General features: G+C 41.4%; 1 protein-coding gene across 1 annotated transcript in view; it reads right to left on the minus strand.

Annotated features, from left to right (window-relative positions):
• LOC138737343 (discs large homolog 1-like protein) overlaps positions 1–15,652 on the minus strand; it is a 49,394-nt gene extending 33,742 nt beyond the window's left edge. The window contains exons 1-2 of the mRNA XM_069888097.1: positions 15,488–15,652; positions 14,414–14,626 (exon numbers count right to left, since the gene is read on the minus strand). Of these exons, the coding sequence (XP_069744198.1) occupies positions 14,414–14,626; positions 15,488–15,652 (378 nt within the window). The remainder of the gene's footprint in view (positions 1–14,413; positions 14,627–15,487) is intronic.
• Between the last annotated feature and the right edge of the window lie 7,260 nt (positions 15,653–22,912).

Below are 22,912 nucleotides of genomic sequence, written 5' to 3' on the forward strand. Positions count from 1 at the left end.
AATAGAGCGTAGGTGTTCAGCCAAGCAGTCACTAAAACATTTTGGGTCTGAGACTCTATTGAAATAGATAATTTGTTGTTTTGTTTCTGCTGAATGAGATCGGAACGATTGACGTGAAACATAAGAAATAGGAGCAGGAGTCGGCCATCAGGCCTGTTGAACCTGCTCTGCTATTCAATAAGATCAGGGCTAATCTGGCTGTGGGCTCAGCACCACCTACCTACCTGTTCCCCTGTTCCCCATAACCCTTAATTCTTCTACTATTCGAAAATCATTCTGTCTGTAGATATATTTAATGAGGTAGCCTCTACTGCGCCCTTGGGCAGAGAATCCCACAGAATCACCACTCTCTGTAAGAAGCAGTTCCTCCTCATCTCCATCCTAATCCCCTAGTTCGAGTCTTACCTCCCAGTGGAAACAACCTCCCTCTGGTTCCATCTTAGCTTTTCATTTCATAAGTTGATCTGAATCTATAAGATCCATTCTCATCCTAAACTCCAATGGGTATAGTGCCAGACTACTGAATCTCTCATCATGGGCTACTCCCCATAAACTGGGGAACTTGCTCTGCACCACCAGTGTATCCTTACTCAAGTAAGGAGACCAGAATTAGGCACAGTACTCCAGGGTCACTAGACCCATGTACAGTTGCAGTAGGACCTACCTGGTCTTAACTTCCATCCCTTTTGCTTCTCTGTTGCTGTCTCAAAAACTCACAACAACCCAACTATGGGATTCCAAACCCAGTGAATGCCTCATCGGAGCTGGCATGGGGAATAGTGAAACATAAAACCCGTACCGTGGAGTTGGTCTGTCTCAAAACCTACAGACAGAGAGGAAAGAGTGACTGACGGAGACAGCTTACAAATGATCCTGTGGACCCTAGATTTTCCAACTGGTGAAAACCTCTCAGCAAAGGAGGAAATTTAAGATTGGAGGGAGAATAATTAGAAAAATGGATACATTTATTCAATGTTAGTAATTAGAATGAGCTAATTTTATGGGGATAACCATTAAACAGAAATTCAGCTGGGTCAGGCACATAATCACATCATTGAGTCATTGATCTGGAAACAGGCCCTTCAGCCCAAATTGTCCATGCAGACCAAACTAGTCCCATTTGCCTGCATTTGGCCTATATCCCTCCAGACCTTTCATCCAGGTACCTATCTCAAAGCCTTTTGAACATTACAAACAGCAGGTCAGAGGATGATTGTCCTGTTGGATGTAACTCCCCAAAGTTATTCCGTGATCTGCATGTGCCTGGACGTCCACAGTTTCAGCAACTCTTAAGAAATTCGATACCCAAAAGAATGCAGCCTGTGTAAGTGCTATTCCATCAACCATCCTAAACATTAATTCCCTCAATTGCTGGCATACAGTGGGCCCAATCTGTGCTAACTATGAACGACACTGCAGTTACTAAGCTATGCTCCGATTGCAACTCTTGAACCAGCAAACCTTCGTCACCAAGAAGTATAAGGGCAGCAGGTACATGGTGACACCAGCTGCATGGAGATCCCCTTCCAAGTATCGCACCATCCTGTCCTTCACCACGTTTGGTCAAAATCCCAGAATTCCCTCCCCAATAACTCCTCCCCAGAAGGACTGCACTGGTCCAAGAAGGTAGCTCATCTCCACATTCTCATAGATTTAAGGATTGGCAATAACTGTTGGCTCCACCTATCATCCTCATCCAGATGAACAATTGTAGAAAATAGAGAGGGTGAACCGTGGAAAAAAAAACTAGATCTCTCAGAAGTGTGATGTACCAAAACTACCTTGGATATTACTGCTATCGAAACAGGAAATCCTTAAAGATGTTACCTTGGTCCAAGTTCCTTCGAATCGAGTGGATATATGAAGCGTTGCATGGCCTCCATTTGCATACCTACTCTCCATGCTAGCACTGGTAAGTGGGTTGCAGACATCCTGTCTGCTGTTTCCCGAAGTGCATATCAGCTTGCATGGTCTGTGCTTATGGCACTGAGAAGTTCTCAAGTGACTACTCTGACAAATGTCTTCTGTTCCATAAAAGCTGCCAGAAAATTTAGATACAGATCCCTGAAATTTTAAAAAGTGAAATGATAAAGAAAAATTGAAAAGGTAGCAATTTAAAAAGTATTTTGATGAATTGTATGCAGTGAGGCATGTTTATACAATATATTTCTGGACCAGCAAAAGGTTATGATAATCGTTGCAGGGGAAAACTTGCACTCATGCCCTACGAACATCATTGTGCCTGCAGCCAAATTCTGGGGATTGGTTGAGGGATGAATATCAGAGGATTTGAAATGTCTATCTGAACGAGCCACTGTAGCACTCGATCCGTGATGCATGAGAGCAAAGCAAAAAAACAAAATGGGATCAACCTGAAATAAAAACAGAAAATGGTGGAAATGTTCAACAGGCCAGGCAGCATCTACAGGGAGAAAGACAAAGTTTACACTCCAGGTCAGTGATGTTTCATCCTCTGTTTCTGGTCCTTTGGAAAGTTACACTCAAATCTCTTGATTTTGACAGATTAGATTACTGCAATGGAGTCAAGACAAGTGCATTTATAAGTATACAAATTTTCCTTGCACTTATGCGATACAGAAAGGTGCTGGAGAAACTCAGCAGCTCATGCAGCATCCACAGAAAATAAAGGGTACCCAACATTTCGGGCCTGAGTCCTTGATCGAGGTATGAGCAAAGACAAGGGGAGGAGAGGAGAGGTTGGGGGGGGGGGGGAGGATGGGACAGGGGAGGAGTACAGGTAACTAATAAGAGGTCATAGATGGGTATGGGTGGGAAGGTAGAAGAGAAAATAGCAGAGAACTGACAGGGGAAGGATAGCTCTCTGAATGGAGAGGGAAGGGGATGGGGAGCTCAAGGAGACAGAGGGAGAGGGGTTTAATGGAAATTGGAGTTGGGGGTATTGGGTTTTATTCCTCCAATTTACGGGTGGCCTCAGTGTGGCAGGGTGTGGTGCTATGGATAGACATATCAATGTATGGAATTAAAATGGTCGGCCAGCGGACAGAGGGAAGGTGCTCAACGAAATGGAGCACCAGATGCAGTCGATGATCCCTGCAGATTCACTTGGAACGATTGTTTGGGGCAATCCTTTAAACCCATCCCTGAGTCTTTCTCTTTCCCTGCCTCCTTTCATCCAGCTCCTGTAGAGCTCGTCGAAAGAATCAAAGACTTGTTGATCCAAACCAAGGCTTTTATTAGCAAACGACAGGAGCTCTTCACAGGTGGCCGACCAGTCCGGAATGATCCGACCTGGCTAGGGACACAACCCTTTAAGGCCCAGACAGTAGGTGTGGCTAAGCTCTCAGCCAATCGCTGTAAGCACAGTCATTACATATCTAGATACTGTAACTATATACATTGGAGAATAGGTCTGAACTATCACAACTCCCCATCCCCTTCCCTCTTCATTCAGAGAGCTACTCCCTCCCCCTATCAACTCAGCTTTTCTTCTCTTTTGTCCTCTCACCTATATCCACCGACAGGATTCCTCTTACCTATTAGCTCTGCCTCTACCTCTGCTCCTCTACTCTCCCACCTTTTTATCCAAGTGCCTTCCTACTTTTTGCTCATGCCTTGATGAAGGGCTCAGGCCCAAACGTTGGATTCTATTTACTTCCTAGAGACATTGAATGACGTACTGAGTTTCTGCAGCACCTTTGTACGTTGCACTACAATTGCACCGTCTGCAGTCTTTCCTGTTTAACTGCAATGAACTTGCGTTGTGATACGACCACCAGCCGACTGCAGGGGGTAATCTCTGTACCTGAAGGAAGACCATCTCAGTGGCTGACTCCACTTGGCAGGCTGTCAATCAGCTGACCTGAATAGGCCCCCTAGGGGGCTGACTCCACCCGGCCGGCTGTCAATCAGCCAACCCGAATCAGCCCCTCCGGAGCCAGTCACACGAGGAGCCACCAAGGCTTGAACTGGTGTTCAGATTTTACTGGAATAAAGCCTGTTGTACAGTCTTTTGAGTTTTGTGCTTGCTTGCTGTGACCTCAGCGCCCCACAGCTTGTTTTAATGTGTCTCCCTTTGTGCTTTGGTCTTCCATCAGTTGTGCCGAATATACATTTAAACATTACAATGATGGATTTGTTTCAGTGTATAATTTAGGAATGTCTTTTTAGGAATAACAGATGAATTGAGTTCATCTTTCTGAAATAGTTAATGCTTGGTAGACCACATCGACTGTCCATTGGTGTGGTGGTGGGGTGGGGATGGGGTGGGGGGGTGGGGTTGTCTGCTGATCTGCTTGCAGTTGACCCCAAGGGTCTTGACAGGGCTAAGTGTGGAGAGGAGAAACCCTCGTCTGAGAAACTCTACAACAAGCCGTCACTTTAAAAATAGGGGGTTGCCTATTTAAGGCAGAAGTGAGGGGTTTTGGAGCTGTCTGTTCAAGGGCAGCGGTAGAGTCCTTGAATATTTTTGAGGCAGAGTCAGGTAGTTGATGAGCAAGGGGGCAGCATGGTTAACAGTTAGTGCAACACCATCACAGCACCAGGGACTCGGGTTTGAATCCGCCCGCTGTCTGTGAGGGGTTTGTACGTTCTCCCCATGACGTGCATGGGTTTCCTCCAGGTTGCCTCCCACCCTCCAAAACGTTCTGGGGTTTGTGGATTAATTGGTGTATTTGGGCATTGCGGGCTCGTGCACTGGAAGGACCTGTTACTGCACTGTAGGTCTAAATTTAAATTTTAAAAGGTTACTGGTGATTCAGGGGAATGCAATAAGACCAGCCGCGATTTGCGGATAGACTCAAGGGCTGAATGGCCTACTTCTGCATACTTGCTGGTGCTTAGGAGCCTGTACAGGTCAGTACAAGCCTCCCCCCCTCCCCCCCCTTGGCCCACAGTGTTGTGCCAACCTAATAAACTACCCTAACAACTGCCTGGAATTTCCCTACTGCACGACCCTTCAGTTTCCTCTGTTCCATGCATCTATCTAATGGTCTCTTAAAAGGTCCCATTATACCTGCCTCCACCATCTTTGCTGACACCCACCGTTCTCTGTGTGAAGAACTTGCCTCTTACACCCCCACTGTACTTACTCCCAAGTACCTTAAAAACAATGTCCCCTCGTGTTAGCTATTGCCGCCCTGGGAGAAAGCCTCTTGCCATCCACACGATCAATGCCTCGCGTCATCTTGCATCTCCCTCATTCTCTTACATTCCAAGGAGAAACTGACTAAATTCACTCAGCCTATCCTCGTAAGACGTGATCTCCAATCCAGGCCAGATCCTTATAAATCTCCAATGCATCTTCTCAAGAGCATTCACATCTTTTTTGTAATATTTCTGGACTGAAAGGAATGGAATTAGCCTGTGAAACACAGGACAATGAAAGGCTCAGAAGGGAATCCTTGGATACTGCAAACCTGCATAAATTCAGTGGTTCCTGATCAGGTTACACAAGCCAACAGCATGGAAAACCACTTGCCAAATTTAAAACAGACATGATTCTCGACAGGGAATTATTCGGCACAATGCCTGCAAAGGAAACATGCTCTGTGATATTGCTGTCAGTTGGCCCGTGAATTGTTTTGGCGCATGCAATACGTATGAATTCTCCCATTACAAAGGGCAATTCCTGGCTCAACCTCCATCTCCAAAGGCAGAAAGCAATTTATTTCAAACAAAAAAAAGTAATAAAATTAACAATAAAATTGATAATTTTTTCCATGTCATGTTTTGCTTTGCTTTACAACATAATGTCTACCTTTCTGCATGTTGTTGCAGTGCCAAACACTATATCCAAATTAAACTAAAAATCTGCTGCTTGCACCTGAGGTTCCCATCAAAGAAAGCCTCTACTTCCTCAGGAGTTTGCGGAGGAGCTAGTGGAGTTGTTCAAGTGAACCGGTACAGACTTGAAGGGCCGACATGGCCTGTTTCCATGATGTAAACGGTTATATGGTTATATGGTAAGACCTGCACAAGGTTTGCATTAGTTGTTGATCTTCTGATGGCTATGCAGACTTGAATCAGAACAATGTCTTATCTTTCAGTAAAAACACAATGTTGGAGAAACTCAGCAGGTCAAAGCATAGCAACGGTAAAAATACATAACCGACGATTCAGGCTTGAGCCCTTCATCAAGGTCTGGAAAAATGTCGGCAGGCATCTGAACAAAAGAGTGGAGTGGGGGAGGTATGGTCACAAAGCAGGAGGTGATAGGTGGAGAAGGGAGGAAGGGGACAGCAGCAATCAAGGGAAGGTGGGTAGGATGGGTGAATGGAGAACTGGAAAGGGGAAGGTAAGAGGGGGAGGGAGAAGTGGAGAACAAGTTGACAGAAGTCGACATTAATGCCATCTGACTGGAGAGAGCCCAGACAGAAAATCAAGTGTTGTTCCTTTGATTTACAGGTGGTCTTGATGGGATTGTAGATGAGGCCATGGACAGACAGGTGAGTATGGGAGTGGACACAGAACTGAAACATTTGGCTACTGGGAGGTCCCTGTCACTGGCGTGGACGGCTCCCTACACTCTACCCCTTAAATGAGTGGCAGAGACCATTTCACATCTTTAAAACTGCTTTTATTTGGGATGTAGAAGAAAGCCAACGTGTCCAGAGGAAGTGTACCCACTTCTTTGCTGAATGCTGATTTGCTAAGTGTGTGTGGAGAACGATTGTGATGGTTCATCTCCAGCAGCCATATGACAGAGGACTCCATGATTTATGGGCTGTTCCTGGGAATACACATAGAGACAGATATCCAGAGCTGCTGGAAGACCATCAACATGGTGAAAGATCTTCTTTGGACTACCTGAAACCTATTGGTCTTCAGCACAAGGAGATGCCAGTGAGGAATGCAGCCAAATGGCAGTATTCCAGGCTGCAGCCAACTGGCAGCATTCCAGCCTGCAGCAGTACATGCTGAGGTGCAGCCAACACGAGGTCACTGTGGGGAAGGTCCATAAGTCTAGAGTCCTTCCATCACCATGCATTGTTGGTCTGAGTCCGAGGGAAACTCTCTCAAAAATAACAGAAAGGAGTAAGGACAAGGTGCTAATGGAGAACAAGTGACACTAAAGATGGGAAAAGACTTTGAATAGTTTTCTTTATTGTAAATAATTTATTGTGAATAAAGTTTATATTTGGAAAAAAATTGAGGTCAAAGCCCTGGAGAGCTTCAGCAATTGGGAATTTATTCCATCCAAATTCCTCATAATATTAAACCTCTTCATGTAATTATTAATCTCCTCTATTCCAAGGAGAACAACCACACTCATGATAAACATAGAGGTTTACACAACAACTTTGCCACAGCTCTCCCGATAAAGCTTGGCATTCTGTACAGCATTGCCTGACCAGCAGTGTCCGAGAAGAGCACAGATTGAGCTCAAGGTCTTTCTCCTCCTGCACCCTGCTTAAAATGAAGTTTACTCTTCAATTTAACTCCTGCTCAGTCGAATAAACTGCTGCGTCATTATGAGAATTGCTGCTTATTTTAGAATTGTTGGAAAATGATGGGAATCTTTCAATGTTAATAAACACAATCCATCCTTTTATTAAAATGGAAAAATGGGGGGGCATGGCAAGATGGCGTAGTGTCTAGACATGCAATCTCGACCTCTCTGGCCAGACTTTTAAATACCCGTTTTTTAACCCTTTGTTTTCAAGTTTTAACTTTTTAAATTTTAGTTTAAAGTATTAAGGAATTATTATGGCCACGAATGGTAAAAAGACTAAACCTCAAGTTCAAAAGAAGTTACATTTTTGAAGTGCTGAAGATTTGGGGCCTAGACGACTTGATACAGCCCCAGGCTCAATCTTTTCATTGTCTAAACCCCAAAGATCACCTGTAGGGGCTGAAAAAAAATCTATTGCTCACCAAATGAAGGATGGCACTGGAATTACCCGTTCTCCGGAAGAAGGTGTGTGTTCCCAAGAAATGGACCCCAATTTGGAAAGCCTTTCGATCTCAATGGAGGGAACATGCAGGAAGACGACTCCATTGTTGGAAATGCATCAGGTAGCATTTCAATCTGAAGAAATTGTTTTTCTTCGCGAATTGATGAAAAAAACAATGAGATACGGGGGGAGACCAGCAGCGACCCCCTGAGGAAGTCAGGGTGCTGTCGCTGGGAGTCCAGACCTGCAGTAAAACTTTTAAAATGCCTTCTGTTGAGTTGCAGCAGGAGCTGCAGTTACCTTGTTCTGTCCCTATGTCAGAAAGAGAGGAGCTGAGCTTTACTGACTTACAGTGTATTCAATTGAATGCAATTGTTCAAGCTGTTGTAAAACCTTTGTTGACATCTCAAATGAATGAAATGGTTCAAATGAATGCTGGTATAAGTTCAGAATTAAATATGGTTAAGACATGTGTGGATGCATCTTATGAAGAATTTTTAAAAATTCAGACTGCTTTTTTGGACTGTAAACAAGTGACTTCTAACAGAAAAAGTGTTGAAGGTGGAAAAATCAGTCATAGAATTAGGAGAACGTGAGAAGGAGCTAGAAAGAAAAATAGATTATTTGGAAAATCAAAGCAGAAGGAATAATGTGAAAATTGTTGATTTGCCAGAAGGTATAGAAGGACAAGATCCTCTTTGTTTCTTTAAAGACTGGATTCCGCAAATATTAGGCCAAGAATTTTTCTCTGGGGGATTGGCACTGGAAAAAGCCCATTTTCTTTTCTTTGGCTTGGCTTCGCGGACGAAGATTTATGGAGGGGGTAAAAGTCCACGTCAGCTGCAGGCTCGTTTGTGGCTGACAAGTCCGATGCGGGACAGGCCATAGAGCTTTAAGAAGAACACCCTCAGCTGGTCAACCACTGATGCTTGAGTTATTTGCATAGAGAAGCAATACTTCGACTTGCAGTACAAAATGTGAGACAACGACAAACCCCATTATTGATTCAGAATAGCAGAGTCTTTTTTTTATCCTGATCTGAGTCAAGAGGTCATTCAACGTCAATGTCGATTCAATCCAGTTAAAGAAGTTTTGTGGCAATAAAGGTTATAAGTCTACTTTTCGTTACCCTGCAGTGTTAAAGGTGTTTTATGGAGACTATCAATTTCGGTTTTTTGAAACTGATCGTGAAGCAATGATTTTTGCTGATTCATTGCCAGATATAAGAGGACAAAGACATAGTCCACCATTATCTCCTAAAGAAAAATCTGGTTGTTCTGGAAACGGAAGAAATGGCAGAAATGGGAATAACGGGAATGGAAAGAGTCCAACTTCTTCTGAAATGGGATCTTCAAGATTGGAATCTTCTGGATGAAAAGAAGAATTTTCTTATTCTATTTTTTATTTTGTTATTATGATATTTTGATGTTACTGACTGTTTGGTTGGGGAGGGAGAGATATGCACTAAGTTCTTTACTAGTCATCAGCCATTGGTGGGTGATCCACACCCAATTTTGGTAGTTTTTTTGGGGGGATTTTCTTTTTTCTTTAATTTTTTTAGTTTTTAATTTGTGATTTTTTTTATTGGAGGGCCTATATACATTGATTTGAGTTTTTATATAAAGATATTATTGGTATTTAGTAATAATAGTCGATATGTCAAAGTTGAGGTTTGCTACTTTTAATGTTCGAGGATTAAATATTCCGATTAAACATAAGTGAGTTTTGGCATATATTAAGAAAATGAAAATTGATATTGCCTTTTTACAAGAAACACATTTGAATGTGAAGGAAAGTGTGAAATTAAAAAGGGACTGGGTTGGGCATGTATATTCTTCTTCATTTAATTCTAGAGCTAAAGGTGTAGCAATTTTGACACATAAAAATTTATCTTTTGAACTACAATCAATGGAGGAAAAGGCAGGATTTATTCTTAAATTGAATTGTAAAATTTTTAGTGCATTTTGGACTTTAAATGCAGATGATGAAGTATTTATTTCAGATGCATTTTTATGTTTTGGTCAGGTTACTGATAATATTTTAGTTGGTGGTGATTTTAATTGTGCTTTGGAACCTTTATTAGATAAATCTCCGAAGAAAGTTAAAAAATCCAAGATGGCAATTCAGGTCCAAGTGTTGATGAAAGATCTTAATTTAGTAGATATTTGGAGACGTCTTAATCCGACAGAGAAAGATTTTTCCTTTTATTCATCTAGACATGAATCGTTTTCAAGGATTGATTTCTTTTTAGTATCGGCACATTTACAAGGGAAAATACAACAAGCAGAATATAAAAGTAGGGTGATTTCAGATCATTCTCGGTTGTATTTTACATATGAGACTTCTGAGAAAATTCAAACAGCTTATTGTTGGAGATTTAATACAATGTTGTTAAAAAACATGGAATTTATTGATTTTTTGAAAAAACAAATTAATTTTTGTGAAAGAAAATTCTAATTCTGTTCAAAGTAAGTTTGTATTATGGGATGCTATGAAAGCCTATTTGAGAGGACAAATAATTAGTTATACTTCTAAAATAAAAAAGAATCGATTAAATCAGAGTCTTGAATTAGAACAACAGATCGATGAGTTAGAAAAGGAATTTCAGAAAGATGTTACAGAAGATCAGAAAATAGAATTATCTAGGCTGAAATTGAAATATAATACTTTGCAATCTTATCAATTTGAATGTGTGATTAATAGGACTAAACAACGGTATTACGAATGGGAAGAGAAAGCACATGAGGTATTAGCGTGGCAATTAAAGAAAGAACAGATATCGAGGACTATTAATGCTGTTAGATGGAATTCTCTTATTACTTATAAACCTCATGAGATTAATTATGAGTTTTATTCATTTTATAAAAAGTTATATACATCTGAAGGAAAACAGGAAACTGGATCGAATGATTTTTTTTCTTTTATCACAGTTGAATTTACCGATATTAGAGGATGGAGATATACAGGAGTTAGAAGAACCATTTACTGATTCGGAAATTAAAATGGCTATGCTGGAAATGCCGAATGGTAAATCGCCTGGTGATGATGGATTTTCGGTTGAATTTTATAAATTTTTTTGGGGATGTATTACATCAAGTTGGAAAACATTATGAATTACCTGAGTCTTGTTCTAGTGCTTTAATTATAGTAATTCCTAAAAAAAGATAGAGATCTTTTGAAAGTATCTTCATATAGACCAATTTCATTGTTAAATGTAGATTATAAAATAATAGCTAAAATATTAGCGAATAGATTGGCTAAATTTTTTACCAAAGTTGATTCATATTGATCAAACAGGTTTTATAAAGAATAGATATGCTTCAGATAACATTTTGCACGTGATTAGTTTGATTAATAGATTTTGACAATCTTTAGATCATCTGATGGTGTTATCCTTAGATGCAGAAAAAGCATTTGATAGAGTTGAATGGATTTTTTTGTTTAAAATTTTAGAGAAATTTAAGTTTGGTCCTTCTTTTATTGGTTAGATTAGGGCTCTATATAGTAAACCGATAGCTAGAGTATTGACGAATGGTTTGATTTTGGAATCTTTTAAGTTAACGCGATCAACTCGTCAAGGTTGTCCTTTATCACCAGCTTTGTTTGCGTTAGTGATTGAACCTTTAGCACAGTTGATAAGACAAAATACACAGATACAAGGTATGAAAGTTTTAGATGAGGAGTATAAAATTAATTTATTTGCTGATGATGTATTGGTGTCTTTAATAAACCCAGCTCAGTCACTTTTGCATTTGAAGGAATGTTTAATACAATATGGATGTCTTTCTGGATATAAAGTTAATTGGGAAAAAAGTGAAATATTACTGGTAAGTGAAGGAGATTATTCAGTTTATAAGAATATTATTAATTTGAAGTGGACTGATCGAATTAAATATCTGGGTATAATTTTGAATGTTAATTATCAATCTTTATATAAATTAAATTATGCTCTGTTAATGAAAAAAATTAAAACTGATTTGATTAAATGGAAAGATTTACCTATTAATTTAATGGGAAGGATAAATACAATTAAGATGAATATCTTTCCGTGTATACAATATTTGTTTCAATCTATTCCATATTTACTTGATAAAATTTTTTTTTGAGATTTAAATAAAATAGTTAGGGAGTTTTTATGAAGGGGTAAATTTTCGAGAGTAGATTTGAATAAATTAACTTGGAAATATGAGTTAGGGGACTACGTTTACCACATTTTCAAAATTATTATAAGGCAGCCCAACTTAAATTTATTAGTTCATTGATGGATTTGGTACATCCTCCTAGTTGGGCTAAAATTGAGGTGGCAAGTATTTCTGAATTTGAAATACATCAATTTTGTTTAGGTGGAATATAAATTTGTTACTAAAACATTTAATGAAGTTATGGATAAAGAAAAATAAAATGATAGGCTCTAGGGGTAAATTATTGGCTTTGACTCCATTGTATAATAATCAACTTATTTCATTTTCAATATATAATCAAAGTTTATTGCATTGGAGATTTAAAGGTGTGAAAAATTTGGGAGATTGTTTTAAAGAGGGTGAGTTAAATCTTTTAATCAGATGAGGGATGATTTTGATATTGATAAGAATTCTTTATTTCTTTATTATCAAATTCGATCTTTGGTAAAATGTATGTTTGGTAGAGATATGATTTTACTTAAAATGACTAAATTTGAGACTTTTCTTATGAAGGTACCAGAGAAGGGTTATATTTCATTTATGTATCAAATATTACAGGATGGTATGGATAAAAAAGATTGGGATAGATCTAAAAGTAAATGGGAAGCGGATATTGGTTTTATTTTGTCTGAAGAGGATTGGTTAGATATTTGTTATGATAGTGTAACTAGATTGATAAATGCACGTTATGCAATGATTAATTACAATTTTTTACATCAATTTTTTACATCAATTCATGCTGTTTGGTCATGAATACATATACAATCTTTTTGGAAGAAAATTCAATCATTTTTAGAATATCTGTATAAGATTAAAATAGTTTTAGATCCAACAGTATTTTTATTGGGTAGTTTGCAACCTCTGAAAGGCTTGGGATTAGATAAATTCCAGCTTGCCTTTGTATATTTAACTTTATCCGTAGTGAAAAAATGTATTGCTAGTACGTGGAAAGATACAAATATGATTGATATTAATAGATGGCATAATGAGATGAAATATTGTTTAATAATGGAAAAAATTACATATTTCACATGATAATTATAATTTTTTAATTAATAAGTGGCTGTTATACTCGGAATATTTACATTTCAATTTATATTGATTAGATTTTAATATGTATATTTAACTTTTTTAAATATTCTTTCTTTTTTCTTTTTTTATGGCTCTCCTTAGGAGAGTTGGCTGGAAGTTGGGGATTCTTTTCTTTTTTTCTTTTTTTTTCTATATATATATATATATATATAGAAAAAAAATCATTCATGTTCATGTTTAATTGCTGTATATGTCATATATTATTTGTTTTTTGAACGAATAAATAAAGTTTAAAAAAAAATTAAAAATGGAAAAATGAAGCAATGGATGTTCCCAATAACAATTTGAAACCGAGTCTACCGACAAATTGGAGGAATCACCAGGGCTGCAGTGCTGTTGGACCTCACCGGAGCGCCGCTCCGGCATTTCACACCCTCCCCCCCCATTCCCCACCCAAGCACTATTCCGTACATACAAAGAACCTGTTTCTTCCATGACCTGTCATCCTCCTTCCTTGTCCTACCGTTCACCCTCAATTATACGGCGCCAAGTACAACACAGCAGCCACCAAGGACAGGTCTCGTGGGATCTCCTTGGCACCATTTTTTTGGTGAGCTCTGGCACTTAAAAAATTAGTGCTCCCCCCGGGAACAACATTTAATAGCCCATCTGGCACTCTCCAACCAGATGGCTCCCCACTCCCTTCCCTTTCCTCTCATATCAGAGCTACCTCATTAACTTGGCCTTTTCCCTTGCACCCATATCCACCTACTCCCTCTTGCCTGTTGGCCCTGTGCTCCTGCCCCTTCTTCCCTCCTCTCCTCTCCTCCCCCCACCTTTTTATTCAGGCACTTGCCTGCGATTTGCATATACCCTGATGAAGGACTTAAGCTCTGAATATGCTAACCTTTTTCTTTCCCCCTGGAAGCTGCATGACCTGTTGAGTTTCTCCAGCACATTTGTGCACAACGGTTAACATAAATGGCACAAAACCTGACAAGGTTCCATTTAACTGGATCAAAAAGAAGAGCAACTTCCATCTTTAATCATAAAGAGCTGCCAAACTGATGTGTGGAAAACATGGGTAAAATGGCCAGGTGTGGTTACCATGAACTCAGACTGTTTATGGTCAGCCAGAGTTCTAAATGCCATTTTCAGATGTGAATTCAGGTGATGTCCAATTGTGGTTCCAGATTAGCTAATGATTAACATACACTTCAGTGTGGCAGAACTCACTCTGTGCTTTGTTTCCAATTGGTCATTGCACCCTGCTCAATAACTATCTCAATCACTCAATGTTTCCGTCAGTGGGCAAACTTTCCTTACTTCCTCATAGTGATTATCCAATTCTTCGGCTTCCTGCTCGGGGCTGGCTCTGAGGCGACCAACCCACCTATCACGGCCTGCAGAACGCTTCAGCTCCTGTCTGCAAGAAGGGAGTTGCTGTTTAGACTGTGAAGTAGCACAGAGGACGTGACTTAAGTCCCAGTCAGGAGTGGTTGAGCTTGCTGAGGACTTTGGATGGCTTTGCAAATAATCCTGCAGGCAAGAAACAAATATCAGGATGAACTATTTAATCTGATGCATCATGTATCATATCACATGCTTCAAGTTATTGTGCAACTAAGCTTTTAGTTTACATGCACGCACTAACACGATGTACCACCCATATTACATCATCTTCACTCATTACTTGAAGGTATTCTCAGTCACATTCAAAACCAGTTACACAAGAAAACCAATGGTTTAAAATGTCATTCAAACATGACATATCATCCTGTCACAAGAGGATCGCAGGAGAATAATATTAATGCAAAATGGTTTAATCAGTATCTCAGTCAGGATGTTTATAAAGGTAATGATTTGAATTTTGCCATGATGAGTATATTTCTGCCTTTCAGATTCCTTTCACAGGTGAATATAAAGGCATTTCTGATCAAGGGACCTTTCAAAATATTGGTCTTTGGGAATGCAATGATTTTGAGGAAATCTATGTGCATGCTGGGATTAGTTCACCCAGACCTTTTCCCATGTTCAGTCAAACAGTCGTGTAGATGTAGTGAGTCATTGATCACTTAGCATAAATGGCACAAAACCTGACAAAGTTCCATTTAACTGGATCAAAAAGAAGAGCAACTTCCATCTTTAATCATAAAGACTACGGTTGCTAGTTACACCATAAAGATCACTTATTAATGCCCTAATTCCTTACTCTAAACAGTAAACAGTGGTTCCAACTTCATTCAATTCCTTAAGGTGCCTTTATTGTCATGTGCATGTGTACACAAAATTTGCTCATTTTTGTTTGCCTGTGAAGGTTTTCAAGGAGTCTAGTGCACCTGCCAAGAAGAGAAGTGAGCAAGAGTCCCTTCAGAGACATCGAGTGTCCAAAGATCCCACCACTTCCTCTGATGCCTCCTGCATCGCTGTCACCTCCGTAGCCACACTGCCTCCTGTCTGCTCCAGTTGTGAACCCGATCTCCTGGTGTCCATCACCCTCCTTGACCCTTGGTTATGAACCCTCGATGCAATCAGGGAATTGTCAGCACCCAAGGTGCTTGCCATCAGCACCCTGACGGATCCCGGCCCCAATCCCTGGTTCTCCCAAGCCAGTCTCACATTTAGCCGTGGCCATTCAGTTTACCCCAAGATCTGCAGCTTCCTCCTATATCCCAAAGACAAGTGACTGGGGCAAGTGACCACTCTACATTACCCCTCAATGGGAAAAAGGATCAAAGTAGAGATGGCGGTCACCCGTGAGAGGTGGGGGTGAATAAAGATGGGGAACAGGACTGATGGGATTTCTGCATTGGGATTTGGCATAGAGCCTGTGCCAGAAATGGCTTGCATCATAATAAAGTAGCATGGCCAATCACAATCCACGTTACATACAAGCTGGCTCTTGTTCCATCAGTATTCATTAATCATTCTTAATTTTGTCTTTTTTTGTTTTATTTTCATTATGTTTTTGAAATAATTGCTCACCTAGTCCTTACCCTTCTACTTCACTGATTTAAGTTCTCACTGATAAAGAGTTTCAAAACTAATACACACCAAGCATTTGAAAAGTAGCTGACTCCAAATAGTGGTGTTGAAGTTACATTTGAAATCTAATATTGGAGAAATTGCAAATAAATTAGTTATTGCATGAATAGTAAACATCACCTGAGTTGGGAATTTCCTAGCGCTTGGTTCAAATATCACAGCACCTCTGTCCAATTTGAAACCGAGCCTGGAAAACTTGTGAAGGAGTGTCCCTTTGATTAAAGTTGGCCAGCGGGTATGACTGTAAATACATTTGTTTTGAATCTTATGAGAGGTGGCACGGTTGGCGTAGCAGTTAGTGCAATGCCGTTACAGCACCAGCGATCAGGACCGGGGTTCAAATCTCACACTGTCTGTAAGGATTTGGTACACTCTCACCATGTCAGCGTGGGTTTTCCCCAGAGGCTCCAGTTTCCTCCCACCATTCGAAACATACAGGGGTTGTAGGTTAATCGTGTGTAATTGGGCAGCAAGGGCTTGTGGTCCAAAATGACCTGTTACCATGCTGAATGTCTCAATTTAAATTTAAAAATAATTACATTTAAAAATGTAAATGTTCCTATTGCTGCTCAACTAGCGGCTGTGACTTAAGCCATGTGTCAGATTTACACACCAGTCCAGGGACTGAGAAAGGACCATGGTGTTACATCTTTACCTTCTGGATGAATTGTTACTTCTCTCGATGAATGTAATAGGTCTAATCATAATGTTTAAATAAGTTTTCTCCTGGGTCATTTGCAAACTATCACTCTATGTACGCCACCAAAATACTTTTTATGGTATCTTGTCACTGTCTTAGCGGTTAGCTATTACAGTGCTAGAGAAGCCAGGTTCGAATCCACTGCTGTTTGTAAGAAGATTATACATACTCCCTGTGACTGCCTGGGTTTCCTCCCACCCTTCCAAAACATACAGGGTTTGTAGGTTAATGGGAGAGGTTATGGGTTTGCGGGCCAGTATGTCTAAATTTTGAAAAGGCATTAAAGATTGTTGGGAGAAAGATGAAGATTTTAAATGTTAGCATTAATGTTACAGGCTGAACACTCTTTGTTAGAATGGAAAGGGTTGGGAATCCAAACGTAATTCTGTTTCGCTTTCATGGGATTCTGCCTGACCAGCATTTTCAAAAGGTTCAGTACTAACGTATATGCGACTGTCAATGGGCAGCTGGCCTGTCTCCCACTGGTGACTCCTCCCCTTGTGACCCTGGAATAAAGGTTGACCTCCCTCTCCCTATCCTCAGTTGAATGCTTGGAATCAGGCCAGCTATGTCTAAAGTACAATAAAGGCTATCGTTCCTCACTCAACGGCTTTGGAGTCATTGATAGAGTGGTATCAATTAATTTAGAATAAATCTGGAGCCTATGTTTGGAAGAGCCTGATGAGATGAGAATTCCGCCACTCCACCACACTATTCCAAATAGAGTTTCCTTGCACTGTTAAACAAGAAAGTCTACAGATGCTGGGGTCGAGGGCAACACACAACGTTTCAGGCCTAGCCCTCCATCAAGGTATAAGGTAAAACAAGCAGGACCCTGAAATAAAAGGGTGGAGGAGCGGAAAAGGAGAGGAGAGGAGGAAGGAGGAGGAGTGCAGGCTAATGGACAAGAGGTCGTAGGTGGAGACAGAGGAATTTGTATGGATTCTGCATGACCTGTTGAGTTTCTCCAGCACATTTGTGTATTCCTTGCCCTGATCCTGAGAGATTAGGTATAATGTAGCAGGCCACTTGGAAGGCAAATTGAACATTGCAGAGAAAGCTTGAATGTTTGACTAAAAATTCTTCAGAGTTATATCCAGCCTCAGGGAGGCTGCACCTACAATATTGTTCACGTCAAGTTCCCCGACCTCAGGAACGCAGATTTCTCAGATTGATTCTCAAAGACAGAAGGTTGTCACACATGGAGAGAATTAAGCAGACTCTGCCTGTGCTCTTTTATGTTTAGAATTATGAGATGTGATGCAGGGATGATATCTCCTCGTTCTCCTCCAGACTGTGGTTAACAGAGCCAGGGACCATGGTCTCAAAATGAGAGGTGAACTGAAATAAAAGGACATTTTTTGACCTTTAGGCTGATTGAATGTTCGGAATTCTCAGCCCAGGAGGGTTTGTGGAGGATCAATCATTGTGCAGCGCACAAATGTGCTGGAGAAACTCAGCAGGTCATGCAGTGTCCACAGGGTAACCAATGTTTCAGGTCTGAGCCCTTGGTCAGGTTCAAGAGAAAGAACAGGTGGAGTGAGGAGGGAGGAAGGGCACTTTCAGGCAAGAGGAAACAGGTGGATATGGGCAGGAGTTGAGGTGTTTAGGGGGAGGGGCATCTCCCTGATAGGACAAGGAAGGGAAGGGGTGGGGAGCTAGAGAGAAAGATAGGGAAACAGAGAGACTATGAGAGGGGGTTAACTGAAATTGGAGAAACCGATGTTAGTGCCGGCTGGTTAGAGATGGCCAAGATGGAATATTAGGTGTTGGCAGTTGGCCATGGTTTGGCAGTGGATAAGGCCATGAGTAGACATGTCAGTGTGGGAATGAGGTGTTTAACTCAGAATTAGTCATTGGGGTTTTTTAAGAGAAAGGTAGATCGTCAAGGAATGTGTGCAGAAAGTGAGGTGGAGGGGAAGAACAGCATGAAGGGCTGAATGGCCTTTTGTTTTTTTTTTAAATCCTTACTCAGAAAAACCCTCTTGTTGAGGGGAATTTTCATGTTCAAATCGCTGCCCTTTTTAAAGGCCAAAAATTGTAAGGTGCAGAAATTAAAGGTTAATTCTTGGTGGCAGATAAGTTTTCAAATCCGCTTGTAGGCTTGTAGGCTCATTCTGAGTCAACTCAATGTGGCATCAATTGATTGCTATAAAATTATTACTGTGTGACAAGAATCAACCTGAATGTGTCGACCTGGCTCATTTATAGCATCCATTGGAGCGCTTTCATCCCTAACGTCGAAGTACTCGAGATGGCAGAGGTCGACAGCATCGAGTCCACGCTGCTGAAGATCCAGCTGCGCTGGGTGGGTCACGTCTCCAGAATGGAGGACCATCGCCTTCCCAAGATCGTGTTATATGGCGAGCTCTCCACTGGCCACCGTGACAGAGGTGCACCAAAGAAAAGGTACAAGGACTGCCTAAAGAAATCTCTTGGTGCCTGCCACATTGACCACCGCCAGTGGGCTGATATCGCCTCAAACCATGCATCTTGGCGCCTCACAGTTTGGCGGGCAGCAACCTCCTTTGAAGAAGACCGCAGAGCCCACCTCACTGACAAAAGGCAAAGGAGGGAAAACCCAACACCCAACCCCAACCAACCAATTTTCCCCTGCAGCCGCTGCAACCGTGTCTGCCTGTCCCGCATCGGACTTGTCAGCCACAAACGAGCCTGCAGCTGACGTGGACTTTTTTACCCCCTCCATAAATCTTCGTCCGCGAAGCCAAGCCAAAGAAGAAATGTGCTCTGTAGCTGAGGTGAAACTCAAACCTGTTATTTTAATAAGAGAGCTGAAATTTGAACTGGTCCAAAGGAGTGCTACAGCTGCTTGTTCAACAATGTAAAGGATCTTAATGACACCATGTTGAAGTAGGGCAGAGATATTATCTTTTGTGTCTTTGTCAATGTTTACCCGATCATTATCAGACTGGTGTCTGTGAGAATTTTCCATGAACAGGTTGGCTTGTGTGTTTAATATGTTGCCGCAGAGACAGTTCTGCAAGCAGAAATATTTTATGAGGTGCAATGAAGGAAAGTTGGAAGGCATTTTCTTTCATTCATACAGGAGGAAACCCTGAATGACACATTACTCACAAGCTGCTCCATGTTTATACCCATCATTAAGTACATAAGGACATGGGAAGCAGGAGAAGGAGTTAGGATCAGGCCCTTCGAGCGTGCTCCCCCTTTCAATAACATAATGGCTGATCTATCCTTGAACTCAGTTCCATCTACCTGGCTTTTCCCCATAACTTTTAATTCCACAGCTATGCAAAAATCTACCTGGGGATTAATGAGGTAGCCTCCTCTGCTTCCTTGAACAGAATATTCCTCATCATGCCTGCCCTAAATCTGCTCCCCCGAATCCTGCGGCTACGTCCCCTGGCTCCAGTCTCACCTCCCAGTGGAAACAACATTCCTGCCTCTATCTATCCCTTACAGCATTATAGATGTTTCTATATGATCACCTCTCATTTTTGTGATCATACCTATCTATACTAATCCTATAAACAAGTCTTTGAAGCCTTGGTGACTCAAGTGTCCATCTAGGTGCTTCATAAACATTGTCTTTCAAACTGTCTCAGCAAGTGCATTTCAGACAACAACCACCCTCTGGGTAAAAACCTTCTTCCCCAGAAAACCCTCATACTCCTCACCTTAACCATTTGTTTTCCAGTCACCAGGGCAAGGTTTGAACGTAGAACAGAGAAATTTTCAGCACAGTCCAGGCCCGTGTGGTGCTGACCTAATAACCTACTCTAAAAATTGCCCAGAATTTCCCACTGCATTACTCTCCATCTTTCACTGTTCCATGTATCTATCTAATGGTCCCTGCCTCTACCACCCTTGCCAGGAGAGCATTGCAAGAACCCACTATCTCTGTGTGAAGAATTTACCTCATACACCCACCCTGTACTTACACCCAGGCACCTTAAAATTTAAATTAAAAATACTGATAGCCATTTCAGCCCTGGGTTAAAAAAAAAGCCTCTGGCCATCCCAACCATCAATGCCTCTCATCATCTTAAACGCCTCTATTTGGTCACAATTCATTGTCCGGCACTCCAAGGAGAAAAGACCAAGTTCACTTAATCTATCTTCATAAGGCGTGTTCTCCAGTTCAGGCAGCATCCTTGTATATCTTCTCCGCACCCTCTCTTTCATCATCCACATCCTCCTGTAGTGGGTGACCAGAACTGAACACAATATTCCAAGTGGGGTCCAAGTGGAGTATACAGCTGTAACCCACCTCATGGCTCTTAAACTCGAGCCTATGGTTCATGAAGGCCAACTCACCATCTCCTTCTTAACAACACTATCAACCTGCGATTTACAAGGATATTGCTAGGATTGGAGAACCTGCCTTACGAGGAACAGTTTCCTACTACCCATCTTATCTATGCCTCACCTAACTTTATATCGCTCCATCAAATCCTCCTCAACCATCTCGGCTCTAAGGCAAAGAAACCCAGTGTACCCAATCTGTCCTGAGAGATAAATTGTTCATCTAAGATTGGAGATGTTGTGGACAGCGAAGAAGGTTTTCAAAGCTTGCAGAGGGATCTGGACCTGCTAGAAAAATGGGCTGAAAAATGGCAGATGGAATTTGATGCAGACAAGTGTGAGGTTGGAAGGATAGACCAAGAAAAGATATACACCATAAATAGTAGGGTATTGAGGAATGTGGTAGAACAGAGGGAACTGGGAGTACAGATACATAATTCCCTGAAAGTGGCATCACAGGTGGATAGGGTTGTAAAGGGAGCTTTTGGCATTTTGGCCTTCATAAATCAAGATATTGAGTATAGGAGTTGGGATGTTATATTAAAGTTGTATAAGACATTGGTGAAGCCAAATTTGGAGTATTGTGTACAGTTGTGGTCACCTAATGACAGGAAAGTTATCAAAATGTTAGAAAGACTGCAGAGAAGATTTACTAGGATGTTGCCCGGACTTCAGGAACTGAGTTACAGGGAAAGGTTAAACAGGTTAGGACTTTATTCCCTGGAGTGTTGAAGATTGAGGGGAGACTTGATAGAGGTATTTAAAATTATGTAGTGGGGGGTGATCAATCGTGGTCCTCCTGAAGTCCACAATCATCTCCTTCGTCTTGTCCACGTTGAGACTCAGGTTGTTAGTCTCGGACCATTTCAAAGATTTTCCACCCCTTCTCTGTAGTGCGAATCATCATTGTTTTGCTGATGAGGCTGTTGGAGCCGGATCAGTCGTGGGTCAGTAGCATGAACAGGAGCAAACTGAGCACACAGCCCTGAGGTGCGCCAGAGCTCAATGTGACTGTGCTCAATGCTCTGCTACCACCTGGACAGACCATGGTCTTTCCGGTAGGAAGTCCAGGATCCAGTTATAGAAAAAGGTGTTGAGTCCCATCGAGGATAACTTCTTGACCACCCCCTGGGGAATGATCATATTAAATGCTGATCTGAAGTCAATGAACAGCAGCATCATTCTCCAGGTGGGTCAGGATGTAGTGAAGTGACAAGGTTAAAGCATCGTCTGTGAAATGGCTTCTTCTATGGGCAATTTGTAATGGATCCAGTGTCCCTGGGAGGTGTGTTTGATGGGTTCCATCACCAGACACTCGAAGCTTTTCATAATGGTGGACGTCAGTGCCACAGTGAGGTAGTCATTGAGGCCGGTTATTGCTGCCCTCTTGGGTACTGGATGATGGTGGCTGTCTTGAACCCTGTGAGGTGTTGAAGATATCTGTGAAGACCTGTTGTCAATTGGACAGTGCAATCTTTCAGTTCCCGGCCAGGTATATTGTTTAGTCCCGCTGCTTTGTGTGGGTTCACCTTGGATAGGGTTCTCCTCACCTTGGCCACGACAATTGGGGGTGGGGGGGGGGCTTTCATCAGGGGGACCTGGAGGTTTCTTTGGCATCATCCTGTTCTTATCATCAAACTGTGCATGGAAGGTGTTCTGTCTGCCTGGAAGGTGTTCAGTCTGTCTGGAAGGTGTTCAGTCTGTCTGGAAGGTGTTCAGTCTATCTGGAAGGTGTTCAATCTGTCTGGAAGATGTTCAGTCTATCTGGAAGGTGTTCAATCTGTCTGGAAGAT

This window comes from Narcine bancroftii, chromosome 6 (assembly GCF_036971445.1).
Source record: "Narcine bancroftii isolate sNarBan1 chromosome 6, sNarBan1.hap1, whole genome shotgun sequence".
Lineage (NCBI taxonomy): Eukaryota > Metazoa > Chordata > Chondrichthyes > Torpediniformes > Narcinidae > Narcine > Narcine bancroftii.